Here is a 26,203-nt window from a genome sequence, read left to right as displayed (position 1 = left end):
CTGTCTGTAAGGAGAAACACGAGGAAGACTACTAACCTCTACTTGTCCAAATAAGAATCAAAAGTTCTAGAGGGAGCTGGTGACATCTTTGAGAGAAAGGCACACGCAGAGTGAGCAGTCAGGGGTGATAAATGGACAGTCAGCTGTTCACAGGCCGCCCTGTGGGCCCTGGGTTGCTATGGGAGCAGGAAAGACATTCAGCAGTCCTGCTTGACTAATGAACCTAGTGTAGTGGCAGGGCTTGTGGGCTCTAGCTTGGGAGAAGGAGCTTTAGCCAGCTGATACCAGAGCCAGCATGCTGCCCATGGCCACAGCCCAGCTAGAGCCTTTGTGCGACTCGACTCTCCCTTTGCTATTTCCCTTTTTAGTGCTAAGGAAAGGGAAGAGAGATCCCCTCCCCCACTTGAGGCTTACAGAGTTGGAAGAACTTTCATTTTCTCAGTACTTTAACACCCCTGCCACACATTCCATCCCCCAAGGAGAAGCCTCTGAGTAAATGTGCCATGACAAGCACAGCTTGGGGTTGACTTAACCGCTGTACGGAGGCCGAGATGGTTTTCACACCTCTCTCAAAGTGAGCACACCCTGGCACGGCTTAGGTTTCCGAATCTTCATTTGAAGTGGGGAGTTCTGTCAGCAAGAACAAACATATGGGTTGCAGTGCACGTCAACCAGCTTGAGAACTCGGCAGTGGAAGTTCTTCATGCATGAGCTCTCTGCCAGAGCACCAGCAGCCCTAGGCCTGCAGCCAGGAGGAGGCAGCTTGCTGAATTCTTGCAGAAGTCTTTCCGCTGTGTCCTGTTGAACCTCCATGCTGCAGAGAGTGTCTTATCGCCCCATATCCCTTTCTTCTGCAGAACTCCCGGGTTTGTGGGGCAAGCAGAATTTGCTGGTGGAGTTGTAGACAACACTTGAGGACATGGCTTGTTTCATCTGCACTCAGTTAGGCTTTTTCTCTCTTGATGAAGATTACTGCGTTGGAGTGAACATTACTTGGCTCACTAGCCAGTGGAGTCATGGAAACTCCCTGTTGGGCACATTATGGGAAGTTAGGTGCAAAGTTATTTATATTGCCTGCCCATGGAGTAGATCCACGTGAGTCTCTTAGTGTATGAGAAGCATAAGTCCAGAGGTTCCTAGGTTATTATGGGATCAGTGACCTCGAGTTTGTGAAATTAAACAAAAGGATCTAAAGAATTGTAGCTCAGTTTCTAGAAGTTGAAGAGCACCTATACCCTGTTCGTCCCTCTCTGACAGACACTTCCTGTAAGGTCTTTGTGTGCTTGGTTGAACCGGCCATTTCTTCTGCGGTTTTGAGGCTGTTCTCTTGGCAGGGATAATGCCTGGTCTGACGTGCACCTCCTTGAAACCAAGGAATTAAGGTGATTATAAGTTAGCACACCTTCCTCGTCGTCACCAACCCACCTAACACAGCCAGGCAGGTTTGCTGGCAGATCTGTGACTGAGAACATAAGCTTTGGCCAGGCTTTTGGATTTCCAGTCTTTAAGCCTTATTTTTTCCCCCCTGGACAAGGACAATGCTGAGGCCCAGCATGGGGTCTGATCCCTGCTGGGGCTCTTGTCCTGAGCACTGCTGGTCTTGGCACCCCTCAGGATCACTCTTCTCTCTTAACAGCTTCCAGACCCTTCTTTCCGCTAACCTGGAGACTGGAAATCATGGGCCTCTGCATTCTGCTCCCGTAAAAGCCTTTACCCTCCTGCTGTTCATGGGAGGATGAGTTAATGCAGAGTGCTCAGCCACCCGCAAGGGTCTCTGAGTTACGGTGTTTGGGTATCAGTATGATGTTCCCCGAGCATGCAACCGTGTTGCTTCTCCTGGGGGAGGTGGTTGCCTTTAATTAAAGCCATAGTTAACTTATAATTATTCAAAGATAATTACAGAGTGAGAATCATGAAGACCTTCACTGCCGCCTCAAAAAATCCCCTCGCTTAAAGATACTGCCAGGCTGTGCAGGACAGTAGTGGCCCAAGTCTTTAATCCCAGCACTCGGGGAGGCAGAGCAGGTGGTTCTCTGTGAGTTCACGGCCAGCTGATCTATAGAACTAGGTCATAGAACTAGGTCCGGGACAGCCAGGGCTACACAGAGAAACCCTGTGCACATATTCTCTCTCTCTCTCTCTCTCTCTCTCTCTCTCTCTCTCCCTCTCCCCCCCCCTTTCTCCCTCCCTCTCCTTCCACCCGCCAGGCCGGTGAGATGGTTCAGCAGGTAAAGTGAATTGTGTGCAAGTCTGGAACCCAGAATTCAAGTCCTAGAACACACATAAGAACGGAAGGCGAGAAGCAAAGCCATTAGAGTAGTCAGTATGTGACAGCCACATGTGTATGCGTGCATGAACAAAGACATACCAATGACCGTAGTAACAGTAAGAAAGGATATTGCCCAATGGCTGTACCGCCAGCGAAAGCTTGAGCTTATTTAATTCCTGGAACTCACAAATGAGGAGACACTCCGAGGCTGTGGCCTGCCCCGTACGCACACTGAAACGTGTCTGGCCTGTATACTGTACACATCTGTATGCACACACAGCAACTCTTCCGTTTCCCCTGCCCTGCCCTGTACTTGGTTTGAAACAGTCTGCAAAGGTTCCACTCGTGGTCTGGATGATGGCACTGCTTAGTTTGGAAGTTCGCCTTATCCCTCATGTCAAAGGGACTACGAAAAACATATTTCTGTTTAGTTGTACTGGCCTCAGGGGAAACAATATTTCTGGAAGAAATGGATTGCCCAGGGCCCTTTCAGAAACAACCCTTGAGCTACTGCAGATTTGTGACAAGTCAATACCGAAGTGAACCAGAAGTCGGCAATGCTGTTAGCTGCATAGAGAAAAAAGCCAGCCTAGAGCGGGTCACTGACCTTCCCTGAGTACCTCTGTAACTGGTTCTTTTGCCCTCTGCCTTGTCCGGGAACCTTGGCAAAAGAGCCCACAGACAGTGTGGGTGAGTCTCCCAGTCTGGACTCAGACCCCCCCCAACAGACAGTCATGACTGCTTCTACTCACCTCACTCACTACTTCTGAGATTTTCAGCTGAACAGTGGCAGTGAGTTAAATTCAAAGTCTTTGATGTTGCTTTATAATGCATGGTTCTAGCCAGGCTTTTGCCTTAAATCTCAGTCCCAGGGAGGTAGAGGTGGGTACACTGTAGTTTTAGATTGACTTATTTTCTCAAACTGTTTTTGTATATTTTTTCCAGTGTTAAATATAAGAAAAAATGTTGCCAAGGAAGTAAAAAAAGAGAAGATACTGGTCTGAGTGTTGGTGTCAGGGGAGGCAAAGGCAGGCATAACTCTGAGTTCAAAGCCAGACTGGCTTACAGAATTAGTTCTGGGACAGCCAGGGCTACACAGAGAAACCCTGTCCCGAAAAACCTGAATACATTCGTACGTACTACTGCTGGTGTTAATGGCTGTGCTTTAATATAGAATATTTGATTGGCGTCCATGCAGTACCACATTTAAGTACCAGGAGAGAGTCACGGTGGTCTTCTGCTCTAATGGAACCCTGTTCTAGGGGGGATGTGAAAGAAGCAGTGGCCAGCTGACGCGTTGGGCAGGCACATAGTTGGTGGACTTGAGGGACATCTTTAAAGTGGGTGACATTTGCATTCATCAAAATCTGTCAGAAATTGAAAGTTAGGGGTGCGGGTATGTGGTTAAGATCGGGGGGGGGCTGCAGAGGAGGTAGAGGGAGAGAGAGGTCAGAGGTTTGTGGTTGGCATGGAAGCAGATCCACTCCTAGGCCATGGCCTGGTGTGACAGAGTTTGGGGTGATTTGTAGGGTGGCCCTGTAGGGCAGCACGAAAGCCAGTCCTGGAAGAGTGGTTTTCTTTCAGTAGAGGGGGTCTCAGTGCGGGTTAGCAGAAGGGACTGACTCTTACTTAGGTGTTCTTGGGCAGTGGGGAATGGCCAAGTGCTTGTAACAGACCTGCAGGGCATTGTCAGGGAATTCTAATGCCAAAGTCAAGATTTGGTGGTTACTCTGTAGTCTACGGAGCCATCAAATGATTATCATTTTGGATATGGAGGGTGACATAAGAATCAGGACCGTAGACTCAGTCAGTAAAGGAAGGCTGAGTTAGAAGATTAAGTTGGGGGAGACATGGAGAGCAGGAGGCTCCGTCACAAGACTGGAAGCATGGGAGAGCATTGGAAGGGGCATTTGACGTCAGCTAGAACCAGGGAAGGCAGATAGACGCAGCCAAGGCAATCAAATGTTTGCTTTTGCTCAGATAGTTCAGATAGGGAAGTCTTAGCAGATCCCCTGAAGCAGGTCAAGGAGACAAAGTCTTTTTATATTTCTTTTATTCCCCATTATTCAATGTAGATCACAAAAGGGAGGTCTGGAGAAGGCAGGCAGTGGGCAGACCTGTTTGGGGCTTCTATGGAGCTGAAATCGACTTGCTTTCAGTGAGTCCGCCTCCGGTTTGCCTGTCAGTGAGTCCATTTTAACCAGGCATCTATAGCTGGATTCTTCATCCTTGCCATTTGAAATGAGCACAAATCATCTTTCTGAGTTTATATGCTAAGATGCCCCCAGAGTAGACCAAAAATCTTTTATTGAATTTTCTCTATAGACAAGGACGGCCTTGAACCTCTGGCAATCCCCCTGTTTCTCCTTCTCAGTACTGGTGTGAGCCACTGGCCCAGTCGAACTTGTGCTCTTCCCCTCCCCCACCCCCTTCTCCCTCCCTCCTTGTGTTTATTTTTAATTTTAAGAAGATTTGTTTATTATGTATACAGTGTTCTGTCTGCATGTATGCCTGACAGACAGGAGAGGGCACCAGATCTCATTATAGATGGCTGTGAGCCACCATGTAGTTGCTGGGAATTGAACTCAGGACCTCTTTAAGAGCAGTCAGGGCTCTTAACCTCGGAGCCATCGCTCCAGTCCCGCTTTTTATTTTGAAGTGTGTGCCAGCATGTTCGTGGGTGTGCAAGGGCTGCATGCGCAACCACAGGTGCTCACAGAGCCCAGAAGAGGTGTTAATTTTTTGGAGATGGACTCGCAGGCAGCTGTGAGCTATAGACCCACAGATGTAGGTCCCAGGAATGGAACTCAGGTCCAGTGCAAGAGCAGTGTGCGCTCCTAACTGCAAGGTCATCCTGCAATCCCAGGTGTGCCTTCTTTAGTGACCCCCCTGCCACCACATCTTCTTGGGCCTATTCTTGCTCCTGCCACACCCATGTGTGCTCAACGAGACTCAGATACTGATAGTTTTTGTTGTTGTTGTTCTTTTGTGGCATTTGGAAAAGCTTGTACAATGAAGATAGAAACCTGCTTCGGATTCGAGAGAAGGAGAGACGCAATCAAGAGGCTCACCAAGAGAAAGAGGTGTTTGCTGAGAAGACGCCGCTGTTTGGAGAGCCCTACAAGGTATTCCCTGGGTGTGAGAGGGAGAAAGGCTGGCCTATCATAACATAAAACTCAACGATAAAGCTATTCAGCGCCACCGAGTTCAATCAGGGGTCATAACTAAGAAAATAACTTATCCCAGAGGTTGTTTTTGAAAACAAAATCTGAACTCTTTGAACATGGTTAGTCAGAATTACCAAAGTGTGTGGTTTTCTTTTGTAACGTTAGTCTCCTGTAATTAGTAATGTGTGTCCGCGGCAGGCTTCTCGGCGGGGGACATCGTTAACATGGCGTTACACGTTAAGTAGAGAGGGTTTCTTCTTACTGCGATTGCAGAATAGTTTATTAAGTGGTTGCTCTGCGTGGATTTGTTTCCGCAGTCTGAGCCCGCTGTCTTTCTGTTTGTAGACGGCTAAAGGCGATGAGCTGTCGAGTCGCATACAGAACATGCTAGGCGACTATGAAAAGATGAAGGAGTTCCTGAGCACCAAGTCTTGCCCTCAGCGACTCGAGGGCGCAGAAGACAGGCCTGGGAAGCCCAGATACCCTTCGCTTCATGACAGGGGGAGCAACCTTGCCTCCCACTCCTTCCGCACACATGTCTACCACCAGCCTATTCCTACTTCTGCCCCTGGATCACTTTCTGTCGGTAACATTAGCCACAGTCCAAAGATGGCGCCGCCAAGGATGGAGCCAGTGCCAAGTCTCCATGCCAAAAGCTATGGCCCGCCCGACAGCCAGCGTCTGACTCAAGATCGCCTCAGTCAGGAAGGGCACTGTTCCAGCCACAGAAAGTGTGACCGCAGAGCTGATGGTGACTCAGCTCCGGAGATGAAGCTCTCACCCTTAATCTCCTCTTTGCCATCCCCTGTGCCCCCTTTGTCACCTGTACATTCCAGACTGCAAGGACCCAGCAAGATTCCCGGCAGCAGTAGCACTAGCAGTAAGAGCTACTGTGCAGCCGTGTCTTCCAAGGACCTGGTGGCGAAGGGTCAGGACAACGAGACTCCTCTTGACAGTTTGGTGGCAGTTACCAGCCTCGGGGTAGCCCCTTCTCAGACGTTCCCACCCCCTCCTCTCCCCTCCAAAAGTGTTGCAATGCAGCAGAAGCCCACGGCATATGTCCGGCCCATGGACGGCCAGGATCAGGCTCCTAGTGAGTCCCCGGAGCTGAAGCCACCGCTGGAAGACTATGGTCAGCAGAGCTTTGAAAAGCCAGATGTAAAGGTACCTGCCAAGGCCAAGCTCACCAGACTGAGGATGCCTTCGCAGTCGGTGGAGGTGAGTGGCGTTCCTTGGAACGTTTCCAGTCAGAGGAGTCTTGAGGTTCAGGCCTTTGGGGGATGGGAGGAGTGAGGTGACGGGGGGGGGGGGGGGGCTCTTGGGCGGGGTACATGGGGCATTCTTTTGGCTTTAGGAGTTTCTCAGTCCACAAGATCTGAGTAGATCTCACACGATTGATAGTAGATACCGGAATTCAAACTTTGTTTTTAAGACACCCGTCTCATTGTTCAGACCTGAGAGCCTCCTGCCTCAGCTCCTCCCCCAGCGCTTCAACAGGGCACCTTGTTCAGCCTGCAGCTGCAGGCTGTCTTAAAGACGCCTCCCTGAGTCACGGGGTATAGCGTGGAGCCCATGAGTCGCATCAGAGGGTACCCGTGTGTGTCCCACGACCCAGATGCACGGCATTTCTGATTCCGGATAGTTTGGATCTGCCCCTCCTGTCGTGTTGGCTCCTTACCAGTTTGAAAGAAAACACAAACAAAAGCGCACATATTAGGACTAAAACTTCTTGGTCCCTGCCAGTGTTCTCTAAGGCAAGTAAAATCAAAATAGTGAGATGGTGAAGTTTAAAAAAGAAAAGCATCAGGTTTTTAAAAGTTAACTACCTTTATTTATTGAGTGTGTGAGTGTGTTGGTGTGAGTGTGTTGCGTTGGAGTGTGTGAATGTGTTAGTATGTTGAGTTTGTTGCATATGTGTTTGCCTGCACACTTGTGATAGCTGGACCCTTGCCTCCACCGTGTAGGTTTTGGGAACTGAACATTTGGGTTTGGTGGCAAGTGCAGGGTGATTCTCTCCACCACGTGCATCTGGGATCGGCTGTCCCTCTGGGCAGCTGTCACCTCTGCCCACTGAGCCCTGTCATCAGCCCCCTACCTTTCTCTCAAGGCTGAGTTCCGCTCTCAGCCTAGCCAGCCCCCCCCCCCCCCATCATGTGGATGCCACATCCGCAGGCACACAGAACTCACAAGAATTTCTTGAGTACACTGACACAGTGTAGCTAAAGTCTTGTTCAGGCTTTCACAGAAATTCTAGACATTATCCAATACAAGCCTATTTTATTAGTGAATATTGTTCTTTTGTGAATTCCTCAATAAGTGAATAATGAATTTCAGCCGTGGGGTTTGGCCCTGCACACTCATCTCCCAGGCTGCTCCACACTGCTGGGCCTTTTCCTCGGTCTCCTGGAGCTAAGGCTAGCCACCACCCCACTTCTCACTCCGTCTTACCTTTATTTTTTTTTTTTTTCTCCTAAAACCTCTAGCCCGGAAATTACTTTCACTAATACCTAAAGTGCTTCAATATCCAGCTCTAGAAAGAAAGCGTGCAGGGCCTGGTCTGATGGTACTCGCCTTTCTCTTCACTCGGGAGGCAGAGAGGCAGGCGGAGAACTATGAGCTTTCTGACCAGTGATGGGAATTCCGGAGGAGGCTGCACGTGGGTCTGGGTTTTCGGTGTTGGTGACTGAGAAGCTGGGCTGTAGATGGTAAAGCCAGAGAGTCCCTCAGCGACTCGATGACCTGCCAGACGTGAAAGGCAAGACGTTAGAAACATTTTGTTAAGAATGCCCAGATTAACTGATAGGAAAATAATTCTTTCCAATGCTCACAAGTTCTCAGGCATGAAAAAATGTTGGAAATGACTTAGAGAATTTTAATGATACAGCAGGATTCTGGAAACCAGCAGACAAAATTCTTCTAAAATACAACAGCAAGTGTCTGCTTTAGGCAGTATGTCAAATGCCGATGCTGTTCACAGCCTCCAAACATGAAAAAGTAAATAAATAAAAATTAACTACCATTTTGACTAGTGCGCTTTGTAAACACATATTGAAGTGTCAGCTGTTCACAGATGCGTAGCTGCTACTCTTTAATCAGCTTTTTAAATATTTAAGGAAATGGAAGTACTAGCTACTGATTTGCCAACACGGATAGATATGGCAGGTTTTGAACTACCACACTGTATCCTATACGTATGGATAATTACGGATATAAAAAATAAAAGTGAACTCTAAGGAAAACCCACAGGCTTGAGACTCTTAAGAATGAGTAATGAGTGTCAGAAGCATAGGTATCACAGATTGCTCTTTTCTTAATTCATACTTTCAATCCTAAACTCTGAACTATGCCCATTGTGAACTCTTAGAACTGTTATTTATAAATTAGAATTAAAGAGCAAACCGAGGTAATTTGTCTAAAGGAGAGAGCTAGGAATATGACCTCTAATTACTTAAATACTAAGGCCCCTAGATTAAAACATTAAACTTAAATCCTTCAGTCCAGTGGATTAAGGCGATTAGCTGGAGCTTGACAAATTACCATGGGCTAAAGGGGGACGTACGTGCAGGCTGAAAGTAGGCCATGCATAAACAGAAGATGAAGTTCAAGAGAAAAGGCCTGGTTTGTTTGGAGCCTGGACCGCTGTGGGGGAGGGGAGGGCTGTGCTTTGTCAATCTAATGATTTTAACAGCTAAAAATAACAAAATCAGTGTAAAAATAGCTGATTATGGTGTTCCTGGAGAATATGAACAAGCAGCAAATTTAAACTTGGAAAATAGTGATTTTTTTCCCCCCGAAAGTTGTAGCTCTTGCCTACTGGGAAGGAGAAATGCAAGGCCAAAAAGTAAGTTTGCTCTGCCCTCCAGGCCCTTTCCTAGGAAGAGTTCTGTACAGATATCTGAGTTCTGCTCATCACACCCAGTCGGCCCAAACCACAACCACTCGTCCGGCCATCTTACCTGGCTTTCTGTCCTTGTGTTCTAAATGTCACACACGTGGCAGCACCAGCACAGGAAAGAGTTAAATGATTCAGCGAGCCGGGAGAGCACAGTGCCAGGCAGGAGACTCCCAGGCTGGCAGGGCCATTTTTCCAGGGCCCCGGGGGAGTCTAATATCCCTCCACAAACGTCTGAAGTGTGAGAACAGCAAGGAGGAACAGGAATTTCTTATCCTGGTACCAAATGTACTTCTGGCAATTTTGAGAAGGAACAGAAAGTGAAAAAAACAGTTCCAGCTGATGCCACCCCGACAGAGCTTCCAGTTTCAGCTCTGCACCCCCGCCCCAGGGCTGCTGGCAATTTTGTCTTTTCACTCTCAAACAGTTCTATCCTTTGCACTAACTTTCTTCCAGCAAGTTCAAGGTTTTTTTTTTCCCCTACAGTACTTTTGTCAGAGCTTAAAATGATTTTCAGAAACTTGACTGACTGCACTGCAGGTGGCACAAAAACAGGACACTTCCGGGGAGCAGAAGGTCTCATTTTATACCTGGTCTCGAACTCTCTAGCTTGTAAATACTGGCTCGAAAAGCAAAAACCCCAGAAAACACACTGGCAAAACCAAAGCAGCTTGTATCCCTGGTCGGTCTGTTAGCGGCTCTCGCTCACAATGTCTGTGGGTCGCTTGTCACTATTTTTAAGTTTCTATATTTAGCTTTGCAGGTCCAGGACCTGGCCAGGCTCCAGAGAGGTCTAGGGCATGCATTTCTTGTTCTTCACTCTTTGTCCACCACCCGTGATCGCCACAGAGGTAGACACAGACGAGCTCCTCCCGATTCCTCATTCTGCCCCACGTGCATCAACACCCCCCCCCCGAGCCCTCCATCATCCCATTCAACGGCACAGCCACAAAACTGCCAGGCAGTTGGCATGGCAGCATGCCACTGGCACAAGGACTCTGGCTGGGATCAGAGGAAACTGTCACATCGCAGCGACACTGGCCCCAAAGACAAGTTTACGCTTAGTTTGTTGTCCGCAACAGGTGCTTCTGTGCCAGGAACCCCTCTCCATTCACCAGATCTCATCTCAGTGCCTGCTCCTCAGGAAATACGCCGGGACTGTCCGGCCCAGAGTCCGTGTCTCAGATATACATTAAGTGGCAAAGACTTCAAGATGTGTGAGAAACCCCCACTCTCCTAATCTCCCCACCCCTGCTCCCACCCTCAAGAGATCCACACGGTGGAAGGAAAGAACCAATTCCTGCAAGTTACCTTCTACCTGCACCCTTTGGTAACTAAATGTGAAAATATAAGTAAAAGAAAAACGTAGAATTTGGAGTGGTACCAAGGAGAGGAATTTGTACTCCTGAGTGGCAGAAAGGCCGGTCATGTTAGTGTTTCTGAAATAGACCTTAGAAGCTCGAGTGAGAGGAGGTCAAAGGGACTGTGAATCCTAGTCAGAATATTCCAGCCTAATTCAAATTTCAGTGCTGAGCATTGAATCTAGGGGCCTCGTGCACGCTAGGCGTATCCCTGCCCCCAGTTGAGTCTGTGTGTGGGGGGGGGAGGGGGTTGCCCGCACGCGTGTCTGCATCATTCATGTGCTTGGTGCTTTCACAGGCCAGAGGCGGGCATCAGGTCCTGGAATTCTGGGTGTTTGTAAACGTCCTCTCCCCCAAGTCTCCAACCCCCTCCACATTTGATTTTTAAAGGATCGAAAATAATTAAAACCCAGGAAAAGAGACCGTTTGCTTTAACATCACCAGTGTTTTAGGAACGAGTTTGGAGTGAAGTGTGTGTTACATGTGTAATGCCTGCACAGGGCAGGAGGATCTCGAGTTAGTGTGCGCGTTACAAGTGTGTGCGTTACATATGTGTATTCCCCACCCAGGGCAGGGGAATCTCAAGTTAGTGTGTGCGTTACAGGTGTGTATTCCCCCGCACAGGGCAGGGGGATCTCGAGTTAGTGTGTGCGTTACAGGTGTGTATTCCCCGCACAGGGCAGGGGGATCTCGAGTTAGAAACCAGTTCTGACCCATACAAGTAAACAAACCAAACCAAGACGACCTGTTTGCCAGTGTCCTGATCTCTGTGTTCCCCTCCCTCCACCGCCTGATAGCTCTAGGCAGTGCAGACTTGTGCTCAATCACATCCACTTGGCTTGGCAGTTTCTGGAGTAAATATCACACCTTATAAAAACAGGCCATCAGAAATGTTTTACTTTGATTTCTGAAGAACTTGCTCATTTGTCTCTCTCCATTGTTAAAGCAAACAGTGACATGAGTTGGCACGAATCACACCTTGCATGTTGTTCGGCTGAGTCAGTCCCCAAGGAGTTTAAGGACTCCCAGCCGTCTGGTTGGTTCCCGGTGCTGGTGCCCTGGCCGAAAGCCTGTCCGTGGAGTGCTGAGGACGTGTGTGACTTAGGAGTCAGGCTCCCTGATTCCCTGTGCTGACCACTGATGAAATGCAATTAGGACTGTTGGGGTGCTACATAGGAGAGGGTGGTTGAGATGCAGTTGAGGTCCTGTGGATTTTATTCGCCGTCCTTAGCCTTGCCTCTTACCTTCAGCGTTGGAAGCATCCGGATAGGATTCCTCTGCTCTCACCTAGTTTACTCACACCTGCGCCTGTCCTTTGCTTTACTTCCTGTGGTCTCCCAGCAGGCGCCATTCTTCCCCCTGCCCTTCTGCCGGCACTCCAGTGCCTTCTCCATTTTGCTGTTTTGAAGCGCTACACTCCCCAGCACTGGCTCCAGGTGTTGAATTGCAGTCGTCTTTCCCAGCTTCCGAGCAGAGTGAACCATTCTCCTTCTGTCGCTGCCATCACTACTTCCTTGTTCCTCCACAGCAGACACTCTGCCTGTGTCTTCTCCCGGCCTCTTGGGTCTCTGCCATTTAGGCTGTGCCACCGGATGACCCAGGAAAGCTCATCAGGTCATGCAATGTTTGCCGTCTCTGAACGTGAGACACACCGTGTACCTTCTCTGTAGCTAGCTTTCACTTCCCTCTGTAGACAGGCCTTCATCTCTGTTGGCAGTACCTGTTCTTGTCTTCTCCCCAGGGCTCTGCCTTCACCTCTCCCTGGCAATGTTTACCCAGACTTCAGCTGCTGCAATTGGAAAGTATCACAGAATGACTGTCTAGCCTCAAAACGTCAAGCTCCTGGCCCTTTCGTCCGCGGCCCCTCCAGAGCTTTGTGGGTGTTCCACAGTATCCTTGTCCTGCCGTGGACACTGCGGTCGTCTCCTACTTTCTTTCTGTGAGCAGCTCTAGCATTTTGCACTCAGTCCTGGGGATGTTACTTTAGGAGCAGTCGCAGGAAACTCCCCCATTTCTCTCTCCTTTACCGTCCTGTCTTCACGGTCCCTGAGCCTGCTGGCTGCTTCCGTCCTCCTTAAACCATGATGTCAGTACATGAGAAGGGGATTTTATTAAGTCTAACATCTTTGAGTACTTTTCACTGCCTTCTTTCCCTTCTGTTTGGTCTTACTATTGTGCCCAGTCTGGCCTCTAACACTTGGGCTGTTCCCTGGGGCCCAGGCAATCCTGCCTCAGCCTCCCTGGTAGCTGGGACTGCAGGAATCCAACACTGCTCCTGTCTTCAGCATTAGCTTTCTTTGTGTTTGATAGTGGTGGTTCTGTCTTTTGAAACCTTCTCCCAGAGCCGAGAGGGCAGGCAAGCAGATCTGGCTCTCATTTGCTTTCTCAGAGCTTTTCCTGATCCTCAGCGATGCTGCTGAAGTTCTGTGATCCCCTGTCCTCTGGACTTCACCTGCTGTGTGCCCTGGCCCGTCCTCCAGGTGGTGAGCATTGTGAGGTCAGGTAGCAGTGTCTCTTTTGGGTTCAAGCACAAGTGGAGACTGGCTGAAAACTGAGTGTTTGCTGTGTTGTGCTCAGCACGAAGATTTCCTAACCTAACTTGTTGTTGATCTGAATGATAATCCCTACTTCATGTTTGACTCACTGCCAGTGGGGATGGGTTGAGGATCATGGTATGGGGTGAAATTCTCTATTTAGGACATTTGTCTGGGGACCTGAACTAAATTCACTTAAAAATGAGTTTTAAAAAAGGATTTAGCCCCGCAGTGGCGGCATGTGTGTTTAATCCCAGCTCTCGTGAGGCAGAGGCAGGTGGATCTCCGAGTTCGAGATCAGCTTAGTCTACACAGCTAGTTCCAGGAAGCCCTGTCATGAAAAACAAAAAACAAACAAAAAAACCAACCAAACAAAAGATTTATTAGCTTTTAAATTTTGTACACATGAGTGTTTTCTGCTAGGTTTTATTTTGTATTACACTACATGTGTGCAGTGCCCGCACAGCCCTGGAGTGTTTCATTAAACCAGTCCGAGGTCAGATCTCTACAGTGTACAGGGCATTATCACACAGCATGTGGCCTGCTTTGCGGATGTGCTTCATGCTTCTAGTGACGTCAGGCGGTATGTGCCAGTCCACCAAGGTTGTGCAGATCATGGAGAATATGAAAGTAACAATGGAGCAAGGGATCTCGAGTTAGTGTGTGCATTGTATGTGTGAAGTCCCCGCACAGGGCAGAGGGATCTCAGGTTAGAGCGTATGCTACATGTGTGTAATCCCCTCACAGGGCAGGGGGATCTCCCCCCATGCTCTGCCTTCCTGGCAAAGGGTCTTTCAGAACCTCTTTGAACAAAATGAGAAACACTGGGTCTGTAGTTAGTAAGAGAATCTTCAACATGATTACTTAAATCTTGCAGTCTCTGTTTTCCACATCGCCCCACTGTGAGATAGAGGAACTAAAGCCAGCTGTTGGAGATGGCGCCCCACTGAGGAACAACCTCTCTGAAACAGTGTGCTTACATCCAAACACCAATGTTCTCCACATTGAAGTCTTGATTTTGGTGTTTTCATGAGAAACTGGAAGCATATTGAATTCCCAACAAAACAGTAATTGACTCTTACGAGTAGACACCATCTTCTTCTGGAGACCCCCACTGGCAGATGGCTCAGGTGCAGCCGGGCCTCGAGGACTTGGAGACCAAGGAGGGTTCTGCAGTGGTCTTAGGGTTGTGTTGTGGTGGAGGCTGTGTGTGTGGGGTGCGACAGGTGGATCCTTGTCACCAGACTGGGCCACCCAGTCGACCCAGGGGATCTGCCTGCTCTCCCTGCCCACTAAGGAACTCAAGATTATTGGCTTTCCTGGGAGCATCCCTAAAGATCATGCCAGTGCAGAGACAGACTCGTTCTGTCCACTGGACCAGGTTCAAAATTTTTGTCACTTTTGGGGACTGCCATCTAAGGGACTATCACCTTGGACAAGGTTTCCATCATCTCTTCTACAAGGTGGCAGACCACTGTTGCCCTGTGTTGGTACCAAGTGAATGGATCCTCTTATGATAACTATTGGAAGTGCATTTCTGTCTGTGTCTGCAGCTTTGACCTGAAGGATGTTGGTTCCACAGCACTCGAAGGAGACTGGGGCAAAAGGGAGTGTCAACATACTCAGAGATGATGCAATCCAGGGTACCACAGAAGGGCAGGCCATCAGTCACAGCAGATCCAGGGGATAGGTGATTTACCTAACAGGGTATTATAGCCTGTGTTTAACCGCCCGTGCTTATAGAATTAGCCCTTCACTTATCAGTTGGCACTGCTTGTGGCTTTTGCCCTAATGTAGCAGTTCTTAATGCGTGGGTCGTGACCCCTGTGGGGGTTGAACCACCCTTTCACAGGGGTGCCTAAGACCATTGGAAAACACAGATATTTACATTACGAATCATAACAGTAGCAAAATTACAGTTTTGAAGTAGCGACAGAAACAATTTTGTGGATCAGGGTCGCTACAGCATGACCTGTACCAAAGGGTTGCAGCACTGGGGATGTTGAGAATCACTGTCTTAAAGAGTAGGGGTTAGGTCTGAAACCTCAGGGTAGAGAAACTTCCACTAACACCCCAGGAGCTGGGAAGTAAACCCAGTGTCACTGCCATGTAGGTCACGTGATGCAAGCTCTGCTTGACGTGGCAGCGCACACTGCAATCTCAGCACTCTGGAAGCTGAGGTGAGAGGCTGCTGTTCGTTTGTGGTCAGCATGTGCTACAGTCCTAACTGGTCTCGACAGTCGGAAAGAAAAAGCGCCTTTCTGTGTGTTACCTTGCTCCCATCCCAGCCTGAGTCTTTTCTTGTGCATTTCTTGAGGGATGCTTTGCAGTTATTCCCAGCCCAATTTGGAGGGATTATCAGCACCTGGCTGGTGGACAGCACCCAACCCCCTGCTTCTTCCTCCTCCCTATGCCCCAGAGCACAGGATCCCACCCTCCACAATCACAACGTTTCTTACTCCATGCTAGTCAATTCAGAGATTATCAGGAGCATATCGATGACACCACAGCATCCTCAGAACTACAGATGTAGTGGCCGCTGACATTAGCGGCACTGTGTGGGGTAGCTGGGGTAGTGGGGTAGTGCAATGGTAATGCCACAGGACATTGTGATGTAGGCCTCTAATCTTCTTGTTTAGGAGGCAGAGACAGTTAAGAGGTCAAGGCCACTATAGACCAACAAGGAATTCAGGTCAGCTAAGGCTACATAGTGAGACTCAGGGATGTACTCAGGGAACACCATGCTCACGCTGTTCCATGCAGCGAGCTTAATTAGTACCTGATCCACGGTAGAGCCAAGGCTGGAGGCTTGACGGCTACAAGGATCTTGCCCATCAGCCACGCTGTGTGTAGGCGGAATTTATGCAGATAACCGTGGAAATCTGAGATTTCCAGAACTCCCAGTTTGGTCTTCTAAGACAGAATTTCTCTGTGTAACAATCCTGGCTGTCCTGGAACTCACTCCACAGACCAGGCTGGCCTTGAACTCACAGAAATCTGCCTGCCTCTGCCTCCCAAGTGCTGGGATTAAAGGCGTGTGTCACTGACACCTGGCTTTGGAGGCTTTTCTTTCTCTGTATCTGGAGCACTGGTCAGCCTACCCTCTGTAGCCAGAACTTGGTTCCAGCAGAATGGTTTTGGAAACAGTTGCTCCTAATGTCAAAGATGGGTTGGCTTAAAATGTAAAGAGGAAATTGTAGCTCGATTTCTTTAATGTTCATGTACTAGAGTTGAACGCACAGAGTTCAGTTGTAGCAGACTTTATAGTTTTATTGCCCATGCTTTCAGTCGTCCACCAGTGTGTGGACAATTAGATAAATTTATATGAAGAACTCGGGTATTTCACCGACATTGTATGTTTAGGTGGATTTTGTATTATGCATGTGGTTACAACACTGTGAGGAACATTTGTGTTAGTGACAACCTCAGCAAACTGCTAGGAATCTTAGATGACAGAATTGTCTTGAAATTTCTAATATTAGATTAATTTTCTAGTTCTTTGTGTTCGTGTGTAGTGTGAACATGAAAGTCACCATTCAGTGTGCTTGAGGTGTGTAAGCCCAGTGGCAAAGTACTTGCTTAGCATGCAGAGGGCCTTCCGGAAAAGAGAGAAGAGAGAAGGGCGGGATGGTGGAAGGACTCCTGCCTGCGTACACCTAATGCCAGGGGATAGAACTGTTCTAAAGGAAATTGTTAATCAAATGAGGTTTTTATTTCAGACACATCCTCAGGTGTAATTATGCAGGCACAGTACTTATTAGGTGTAGTTTAATAGGAGCTCCCACTGGTGGCTTAAATATTTTGCTTATGTGCCATCAGCTGCTGTAAACCCGACTGATCTTTCTCCTGCCTTTGAAAGCGGCACAAAGAGTAAGCCGTTTTGGAGTCTTGGTTTTGTGGGAGCAAGGGAGGAGGAGCCTGCTTGTTGGCGAATGAAGTTGTATGTTTTTAAACTTTGCACAGGGTGCTTCGCAGGAGTCAAAATTGCCAAAGGGACAGATGTTGCCAATTTCAAATGTACAGGGGGAAGGCAAACATTGCTAAGCAACGCTGTGGTTGAGAGAGTGTTTTTAGGAGCAGAGCCAGGGGAGTTGTGCCTGCTTCTTATGGCTCTGTACCAGGAAGACATGCAAACCTCTTCCTTGTCAGGGCCGCCATTGCCGCCACCAGCACCAACGGCAGTGACCTAGTAAGGCAGGAAAGTATTTTGGCCATGTAGAAAGGCATTAAGACATGTTCAGGGAGGTAAGTGCCCCGCTGCCCCACAGTAGGTGTCCAGCCAGAGGTTCAGGAAGGGAGCCCCAGAAAGGAGATCGAGGGTATGGAAGGAGGCAGGAGGTGGCTAGGTCTCAAAAGAAGCTTGTGTTTGTCTGTTTCTCTCTTCTCTGTAACAATCAGTGCAACTTAGTCTTTTGTGTGCACAACTATAAACATGGTAAATAGGCTTTGTAGCCACAGGCATTCTGCTCCTCCCTGGTCCTCCCCGGCTGTGAACACCTGATAGGTAAGCCAGGCATTTTGTTCTTTTTTTTTTTTTTTTCTCCTTCAGTCATCAGAGACTTGGGCTACCTCTTGAGGTTTGCATGACTGTTTGTTTGGACTCTGGAGCCTGCCTTCTTATGAAATAGTAGTAGTGAAAGTAGAGAAAGAGAAGGTATACATATGCATAGCTTTAGATTTGTAGCAGATGCAACCTGGTTTTATTGTTGTGTGTTTAGAAACATTGTCTCACCATGTAGCTTAAATAGGCCAGGCCATTCTGTTTTTTTTTTTTTTTTTTTTTTTTTTTTTTGCTTTTTTGCCTCTGCCTTTGAGTGTTGTGATTACAGGATTGATTATACCACGGCGCCTGACTACATATATCTTGCTAATATATTTATGGCAATTAAAAGCATAAATGGTCAATAATTCCTATAACTAATAATTCTTTCTTGTATCGTTCAAACACTGGTCCCGAATTGGCAAATGTTGTTGCAAAACTATAGGTTAAAGATACTGATCATTTAAAAGTTACAGATACTGGTCATTTAAAAGTTAAAGATACTGGTTATAGAATTGTGTACATGCATTATCCTTTTAAGATCTTGTGCCTTTGTTTATTTTTTCATCAGATATGTCAAATTCCAAGTCTAGTTTAGAAGATGGGGGCACACGCACACATGCTTGCACACTGGTACGTGTGAGTACAGGTGCCCTTAGAAGCCAAAGTGTTAGATCCTTCTCGGGTAAGAGTCAGGCATTTGTGAGCCTCTTGTTGTGGATGCTGGGCTCAAACTATGGTCCTGCAAGACCCCCACCCTCTCTCCAGGCAGAGTTTCTCTGTGCAACTGCTCTGACTGTTCTGGAATTTGCTTTGTAAACCAGGCTGGCCTTGAACTCACAGAGGTCTTCCTTCCTTTAGCTCCCAAGTGCTGGGATTAAAGGCGTGTGCCACCACAGCCTGGCTATAATGTGCCTTCTTAACCACTGAGCCATCTTTCCATCTCCTTCAGCAAGTTGCAAGGTATAGCAGTAGTGTTTCAGAACATGCTTACCGTAGTGCATGCTGTTGAATAGATAAACTCCTTGTTCCTTTATATTTGTGCTTCTCACTGTATTTGGTTTTGTTTTGGCTTTTTTAGCATTGTCTGTGGTCCCATCATCTGTATGTGTCTGGAGTATCGATTTATCTGATGAAAAACTCTAATAAAAAAGATGCCAATGTCTCCATTCTCCCTCTCAGAATACAGAGCGTGCTTACTCAGAGCACTGTGAGTTTGAGGCCAGCCTTGTCTACAGTGTGAGTTCCAGGACACAGAAATCCTGAAACTGTGTCTTGAAAAACAAAAAATCGAAACAAAAAGCTACACTGGAACTGACCGTCAAATAGTTTAAAGGAGAGAAAAATTTCAAATTACCGGTTTATTCCTTTAGATTTTTAAGACAGGGCTTCTCCGTGTAGCCTTGGCTGTGTTGGAATTTGATCTAGACCAGACTGGCCTGGAATGTAGAGATCCTCCTGCCTCTGCCTCCTGAGTGCTGGGATCAAGGCGAGACCACCGCCTGGCACTCTCCTTGTTTTTAAGTACCGTTTTCCAGCTGTTTCACTTTATCTACAAACGTCTGTCATTACAAAACCAACTGCTGGACACGGAGACGACACCTAAGGTCAGCTAAAGGCTTCACGTTGTCCCCCACCGGTGCCATTGTCATGTCAGGAAGGAAGTGGTGCGCTCCACTGCTGTTTTCCCATGGGCTGTGTGCCAGGTGTCTGGAAGTGTCAGGAGAGCCTGTGGGATCGTGTATAACTGAGCTGTAATTTGTCTTCTAAAGGCAGGTATTTTGTTGTGACTGTTAGCATCGTCTCTTGTTTCCCATGGTCTCTCCTCTCTGTGTTGTAGAAAAGCATAAAAGAAGTGGTTAGAAATATGAGCGGCAGTAAATGTAAGAATATCTGGAATTGAGGTGAATGCGCCTATTTGTGTGTGCTCTGAAGATAGGCGTGTGAGGACCACAGGGCCCTGTGTGTGCATCCCATGGACAACAGACAGAAACAGGCGTGTGAGAGATGAAGGGCTTGAAAGGAGCCAGTGACTGATGCTTCCAAAATAGGAACACACCTGTTGTGAATAAGCCAGGCCCTTACCCAGCCCTCGGGGAGGCAGAGGCAGAAGGACCTCTGAGTTCGAGGCCAGCCTGGTTTGCAAACTGACAGGCTCCAAAGCTACACTGGAAACCTGTCTCAAAAAACCAAAACAAACCAAAAAAAAAAAAAAGACAAAAAACAAAACAAAACAAAAGAAATGAAAAAGAAAAAAAGGAAGAAAATTATAGTGAATAGCTTAGAATCAGAAAATATTATAGTACTTTAGAGGTAGTTTCTCCCTTTTTCCCTGTCCCTCTGTAGGCTATTCTACACCTTGCCTTTACCTCGCTCCTCCTATATTAAGTACTATTGAGGAATGTTAAGTATTTATTCAGAACTTTACTATTAAATATATTTTTGTTTTTGATTGGTTAGCAATGACTAGCCAGAGACCTTTGCTGAGGTCTTAGGCAGTTTCTCTGTCCTTCCGGGACAATTGATATACAAAGATACACCAGGAAAAGATGAAGCCCACTTTGGGATTCCGTGTGATGACTAAATTTCTTCTGTCCTCTCTTGTTTCCTCCATCTATCCTCTCTCCCTTCCTTCTTTGAGAGAGGGTCACCCTGTGTGAACTGGGTCAGTCTGGAGTTCACAAACTATGGTCTTAGTCTCCAATTAAACCAGTAGACACAGGCTTACATGCTACTTGAATTTGGTTTTAAACAGGCTGTACAAAAGCAAAATATATTTTAAATTTAGGTGTTTGTTGGTACCCTTAAATAAATGGTTTATAACTGCTAGAATATTCTGACATACATTCTTAAAGCCTTTTTTCCTTTCCTCTTTGTGGTGTTGGGGATTGAACCCAAGACCTTGTGCATACTCGTCAAGTGCACAGTGAGTCAATTCTGTTTTCCCAAGGTGATTTTCCTATACCGCACCAATGTATTGGTTTCTTTTAAATGTGTGGAAGTGTAGACAGACTCTTCCTTCCTCCTCCTGTGTTTGTTACAGTATCCTTAATCCCCAGGGGAGTTGAAGCTGTTTGTACCACTGCTGTAATTTTCTTCCCCTTCTCTCCCCCCTCCTTGCTGGATTCTGGTTTTTGTTTTTGAAAATAATCAATGCCAGGAGACAGACAAGCAACACCTAGCCTGGAGGAGACGTTGTGATTACTGCCATGGTAAACCCGGGATAAAACCATTGCCTTCGTACTGACAAGGCACGGATTAAACGGTTTATCTCATTCCTATGACTTCAGCTTCTTCCAGCCTCCTCCAGAAACTGGCTGCAAGTCGCGCCCAGTCCCTGCATTCAGATGCCTCTGTAGCCTCAGCTTATACTTAGCTAGAAAAAGAAAAGGTCCAAGCACGCCATGAAACTCAGAGTTAAACATCTCTTCCAAACACCGCATGCCACTTAAGTGTGACAGACACGGTCGCTTAAAGGAAGAGCAGGTTTAAGTGTCTGTAAACAACTCATGATTGACAAAGTAATTGGTACTGTTGTCTTAGATGAGAACTGTATGTTAATATGATTTGTGGGAGACAGGAACAGCGAGAGAGACAGAATGTGCATGTGCGCGTGCGCACACGTGCTCGTGCGCAGCACAGAGGTCGCACAGAGTGCACAATGACAGCATATCCGGCTGCGGGTTCACACCCTACTTGAAGAAGTGCTCGTATTTGCACAATTGATGTTCACACTCAACAATCTCTCAAGCACTCATTCTGAAGACGTATAGACCTGGGATTCAGGAGAAACAGATCATATGGGTTAGGCCATTTGCAAGGACTTGTCTTTTTCTTTCTTTGTTAGAACCGCTGCTATGAGTTGTCTCGACCTGCTCTCTGTGGTTTTTCTGCCTTCCAGTGCCTACTAGCCATTCTCACCAAATCATTCATGGCTGCTGAGCCCACCGTGGCCTTCACAGCCGTAATCTTTCGTCAAAGGCCCAGTCCAGTGTTTTAGAGGCTTACCCCATTGGGATTTCAGTTCCCAACACTACATGGTGAATGGTGATCCTTCACAGCTAGGAAGCTGAACAGTGAGGTTGGTGGTGTGACGAAGCTGCTGTTGCTTGGCCATCTGTCCATCCAGGTACCACTCCTAAGTGACTCTCAACACGAATTCCTAACTTTATGCGAAGATGTTAGTTCACTAGCTGGTATAGGTGCATCAAGTGAACCTTGCAAATGCTACCAAAAATCTAGAAACTCAGTATCTCACGAGCAGAAATAGTGTTAGAATCCAGAGACAGCGGCACCTTCCTGTTGTTAGCATTTCTGTCAAGTTAATGTTTGCAGTTCTCCATGAAGAGGACAGCTATTCACTACTTAATTTGCTTTTATTCCTTGAATGCAGATCTCGAGAATCCAAACCCCAGGTTTCATAATTACCAATGTTACTTTCTTTTAATAAAGTTCTAAACAGGATTTCCAGGATGGAAAAGTTCAGTCAATTCAGATTGAGATTTTACTGCATTTTCATGTGTGTTTAGAAAATGAGCCCTCTTTATGACGCTGATTAAAACAAACGGCTTCAGTCATGTAATCAGATGACTGCTTTGGAAGGAACACAAAATTGTCTAATTACTATTATTGGTCTTTAAAGGCTACTTCCTGTAAGGTTTTTTTGTTTGTTTGTTTTTACCCTTCCCCCATTTTAAGCCCACTTTTGCTTTAGTTTGAAAGTCAGAAGAACACCATAGTTTGTGGCTACCAGAGCAGTTTTCCTGAAAGTGTACCTTGGACAAGTAGGGCTGCAGGCTCTCATTTCCTAAATGAAGTAGGCTGCCAGTGCAGACAGACTGGGGGCCTTCTCTGCTGCTGTGTAGCTGTAGGACACACTCCCTGCCTTTACCCCACCCCGGCATGCCGCCTGCCTGGAGGGGACAGACAATCATTATGGTCATTACTGTAAGGAGCTGAGCAAAGTTGGACTGAGGTGAGGGAAGACAGCAGTAGCCTGTCTCCTCCTCTTCCAGATTCTCCCACCAGGGGAGTCGCCAGCATAGCCTTCCCAGAGGTTGTCTCACTGTGTAGCTGAATGAAAATGGCCTGGGCCTCCTGGATGCTGGGATTGCAGGCGTGCCTCCATGATATCTCGTCACCATGTTTATAAACTTTTATGCACCTTCCTCCTAAACAGTTATTTGGAGAACCATCGAGACTTCTGCAAACACTGTCTAATTAGATGTCTGCGAACCTCTGTGTTTAGGGACACGAGTGACTTTGTGTGTGACTGCTCTTTTTCACTTCTTATCAGTGGTCCAGGGCTCCCGTGGATGTAGCTCGGTGGCTGAATGTGTGCTTAGCATTCCAGAAAAAAACCTGTTCAAAGAAACCTCACACTCTTTAGGGGCCGATGAGATGGTTGGGTGAGCAAAGACACCTGCCACCGACCCCGGTGACCCGAGTCCAGTCCCAGGGACCTGTACTGTGGAGGAGAGGGCCATGTCCACAAAATGTCCTCTCCTCATGCAGACACACTTGAGTATGCATGCACACAGCTATGTGCATACTCATGGAGCCAAGTAAATATAAAAAAAGCCTGCCTACTTTTTGGAAACACTTTTTAGGGAGATGAAACATGTTTAATAATCTTCAGTAAAAACATGTTTTTAAAATGATGTGTGTGTGTTGGTGTTTCTGCACCTGAGCGGTGCCGATGGCAGCCAGAAGGGAGGCGCGTGAGCCGTTCAGTGTGGGTGAACTTGGGCCCTCTTCAGGAGCGGTGTCTTATAAACCGCCCGTCCATCTTTCCAACCCAATTAATAATTGGGAAGATTAAAGGAAGATTTTATCATAAGTTAAATGCAACTTGCATAGCATACTTTCAGTTAAAGAAAACTGTTTAGAATGCCTTATTCAGTAATTCTCTTTCATTTATAGCCTCAAACACCCCTGAGTTTCTGTGTGTACACATGTGCACGTGTTGTGGTTGTTGTTTTTAATTCGCCTATAAGTGTGCCCATGTATCCATCGAGGAGCCTCAGAAACTCTTATCCTAAAGTTTGGTGTATATTGTTTCCCACAGGCTATGATACTACAATGCTTACTCCTTTATATGTTTCCCGGCTGAAGCAGGCACACCCAGGCAGTGTGATCCTGTTCTTGGAGCCAGCCTAGCATTGTAGGTGATTTACTGCGTATTCAGAGTACAATTAACATTATGTTGAGCCTTGTTCAGTCAGGTCTTTTGGTTTCCGCCTCTAATCTTTCTTAGACGTGATGATTATGGCATCTATTTATTCCTATGCCGAGATTTTAACATGCGCTGTCTTACTTCTTCCCTGTAGCACTCTCTCCAGGCTTTGCATGCTCCACATATGTACATTCAGTACCTACTTCTTGCCCATGTGTTTTAGTGTGTGTGATATGAATGTGTAAACCAACATGTGTGTGTGTACTCGTACAAATGCTTGCACGTGTATGAAGGCGAGTGAGCTTGTGCCACAGGGCACACGTCAGAGGACAGCCTCTACTTGAACATGGTCTCTTCGTTTTTATCTGTGTGCCAGGATAACTGACCCTCATGTCTACAGACTCTCCTGTCTTTTCCTCTTGCCTCAGGAGCCCCAGGTGAGGTTACAGATGTGCGTTACTGTGCCCACCCTTATGGTCGGTTCTGGAAAGCTCAACCGAGTTTCTCACACAAGAAGCAAACTCGTTGGTCCCTTGTTCAGTACTTAAGTTTAATTGCTAGAAAGAGAGCCAAAACTGCCTTTCTCTCAAAGATATTCTCGTTTTGTTTGGGAGAGCATGCCTGGGCCCTGTTCCTTCTGCATCGTGTCCACACTGGCTGCCAATCTGCAGACAGCCGTTCAGCGCTGTACTGTGCACCAGGAGTGGGGACTGATGGGCACTGCCGAGGACTCACACACGTCTGAGACAGGACCTGGATGGGGTCAAGGAGCTGAAGACAGGAGTCTTAACCTTTTTATTTCAGTCTAATGTTTGTGAGTTATTTGTTTCTGTTTTTGTGAGCCATGGAGAAACAGGGACAGATGGTTCGCTGTCCTCCCTGTATGGGATTGTTTCTACACAGTTAGTGCAGGTGTGGATTTCTAGTTCAAACAGCCCACGGCACCTACTGTTATCAAAGCCCTCATATTTGAAATTTATGTTATTTTTACATTTTTTCTTTATGTGGATGGTCTTTTGCCTGCATATATGTTTGTGTATCACGTGGATGCCTGGTGGCCATGGAGGCCGGAAGGGCATGGGCCCCTCTGGAACTGAAGTGATAGATGTGGGTGCTGGCAGTCCCATAGGTCCTCTGGGAAAGCAGCCGTGCTCGTAACTACAGAGCCATGTTTCTAGCCCCAGAAATCAGAATTCTAAGTGTGAAGAATGCAAACACACCAGCAAATGTATGGTCACATTTACATAGCTGGTGGTGTGTGGTCAAGTCAGGGGTGAGGGTAGGTTGGCGGCCCCTGCTGTCACGGAACTTGTAGCCTAGAAGAAGCAGAGGTCGTAGTAGCACAGTGGAGTATAGAAAAGTCTGGGGGAGACAGTCTGCAGTGGAGTCTCAGGGGCGGCCCAGGGCCTGCCTTCCCTATCCACTGAGGGTTGGTTGAGCAGGTTATGTGGAAGGGGAGAGTGTTCCAGCCAGGAACACAGGGACACTCAGGGAGCCAGCGGGGCAGGAAAGCAGCAGATAGCAACCCAAGGGGCAGTATGCTGGAAGAAAAGCTTGCATGAAAAACTTTTGGAATTTGTCTTGAAAGAGTCACCATTATTAAAGAATACTTTGCTAATTCATGTTGGCGCTGGGCATCCCCTGTGTTGATAAAGTTTCCTGACAGTGCACTTGACTTCATACTGCCCCTGTAAAGTGGCTAGATGTGGCAATAGTCTCCTTTATCACAAGAAGGAAATAGTCCTAAGAGGTTGAATTCTCTCCAAGATCACTGAGCAGGTCCTGAGCAAAGCCACCCTGGAGAAGCTGGGATCTCTTGGCACCCCTCTTCAGTGTCCAGTCTCTGTGGCCCCCACTTCCTGGTAAGCCTTTATGAAAACAGCTTCGTTGTAAAAATTGCCGTTCTGTTGAAACGACGCTGAACGGAGCACTGCAGGAAGGAGCCTCTGGTCTTGGGGGCAAGGCGTTTCTTCTGGTCAGTTCCTTTTAGCTTAGTGAAGCAAAGTTCAGAAGACCTTTGCAAACGCTCTTCATTTTGATGTCAATACTGAGTGTTGTTCTCAGAGGCGAGAGATCAGAACGCGGCCAGAATTCTGCTTTTTTTTTTTTTTTTTTTTTTTTTTTTGTCTGGAACACTGCACCTTATCAAATGGTCTTGGTCATGCATAAAACAGAGACCAGGTCTCCTGGTGTGTTGTCTCAGGCACAGACAGCCTTTGGAAAGCCAGTTTGACAGGATCTTGAAACTTGGCTCAGCGGCTTCCA

At 47.3% G+C, this 26,203-nt stretch overlaps 1 protein-coding gene and 1 long non-coding RNA gene across 7 annotated transcripts in view; one reads left to right on the top strand and one right to left on the bottom strand.

Moving 5' to 3' along the window:
* Aff1 (ALF transcription elongation factor 1) overlaps positions 1-26,203 on the top strand; it is a 160,191-nt gene that overhangs the window by 78,866 nt on the left and 55,122 nt on the right. For 4 of the 6 annotated variants that reach the window (XM_087908822.1, XM_087908823.1, XM_087908824.1 and 1 more), the window contains 2 exons: positions 5,274-5,394; positions 5,782-6,654. The exons of 1 other annotated variant lie outside the window; for it this stretch is intronic. In XM_087908822.1, coding sequence (XP_087764948.1) covers positions 5,274-5,394; positions 5,782-6,654 — 994 coding nt within the window. Of the gene's footprint in view, positions 1-5,273; positions 5,395-5,753; positions 6,655-26,203 lie in introns of those variants that run through there. One more of the 6 variants, XM_087908826.1, reaches the window with a different exon arrangement.
* Positions 4,306-9,619, bottom strand: LOC148121086 (uncharacterized). The gene is made up of 3 exons (XR_015738527.1): positions 9,393-9,619; positions 8,008-8,175; positions 4,306-7,109 (listed from the first exon to the last, which is right to left on the bottom strand). It is a non-coding gene; the product is annotated as an uncharacterized LOC148121086 (long non-coding RNA).

This window comes from Myodes glareolus, chromosome 8, assembly GCF_982192425.1.
Source record: "Myodes glareolus chromosome 8, mMyoGla1.1, whole genome shotgun sequence".
Lineage (NCBI taxonomy): Eukaryota > Metazoa > Chordata > Mammalia > Rodentia > Cricetidae > Myodes > Myodes glareolus.
This window is presented reverse-complemented; position numbering and strand designations above follow the sequence as displayed.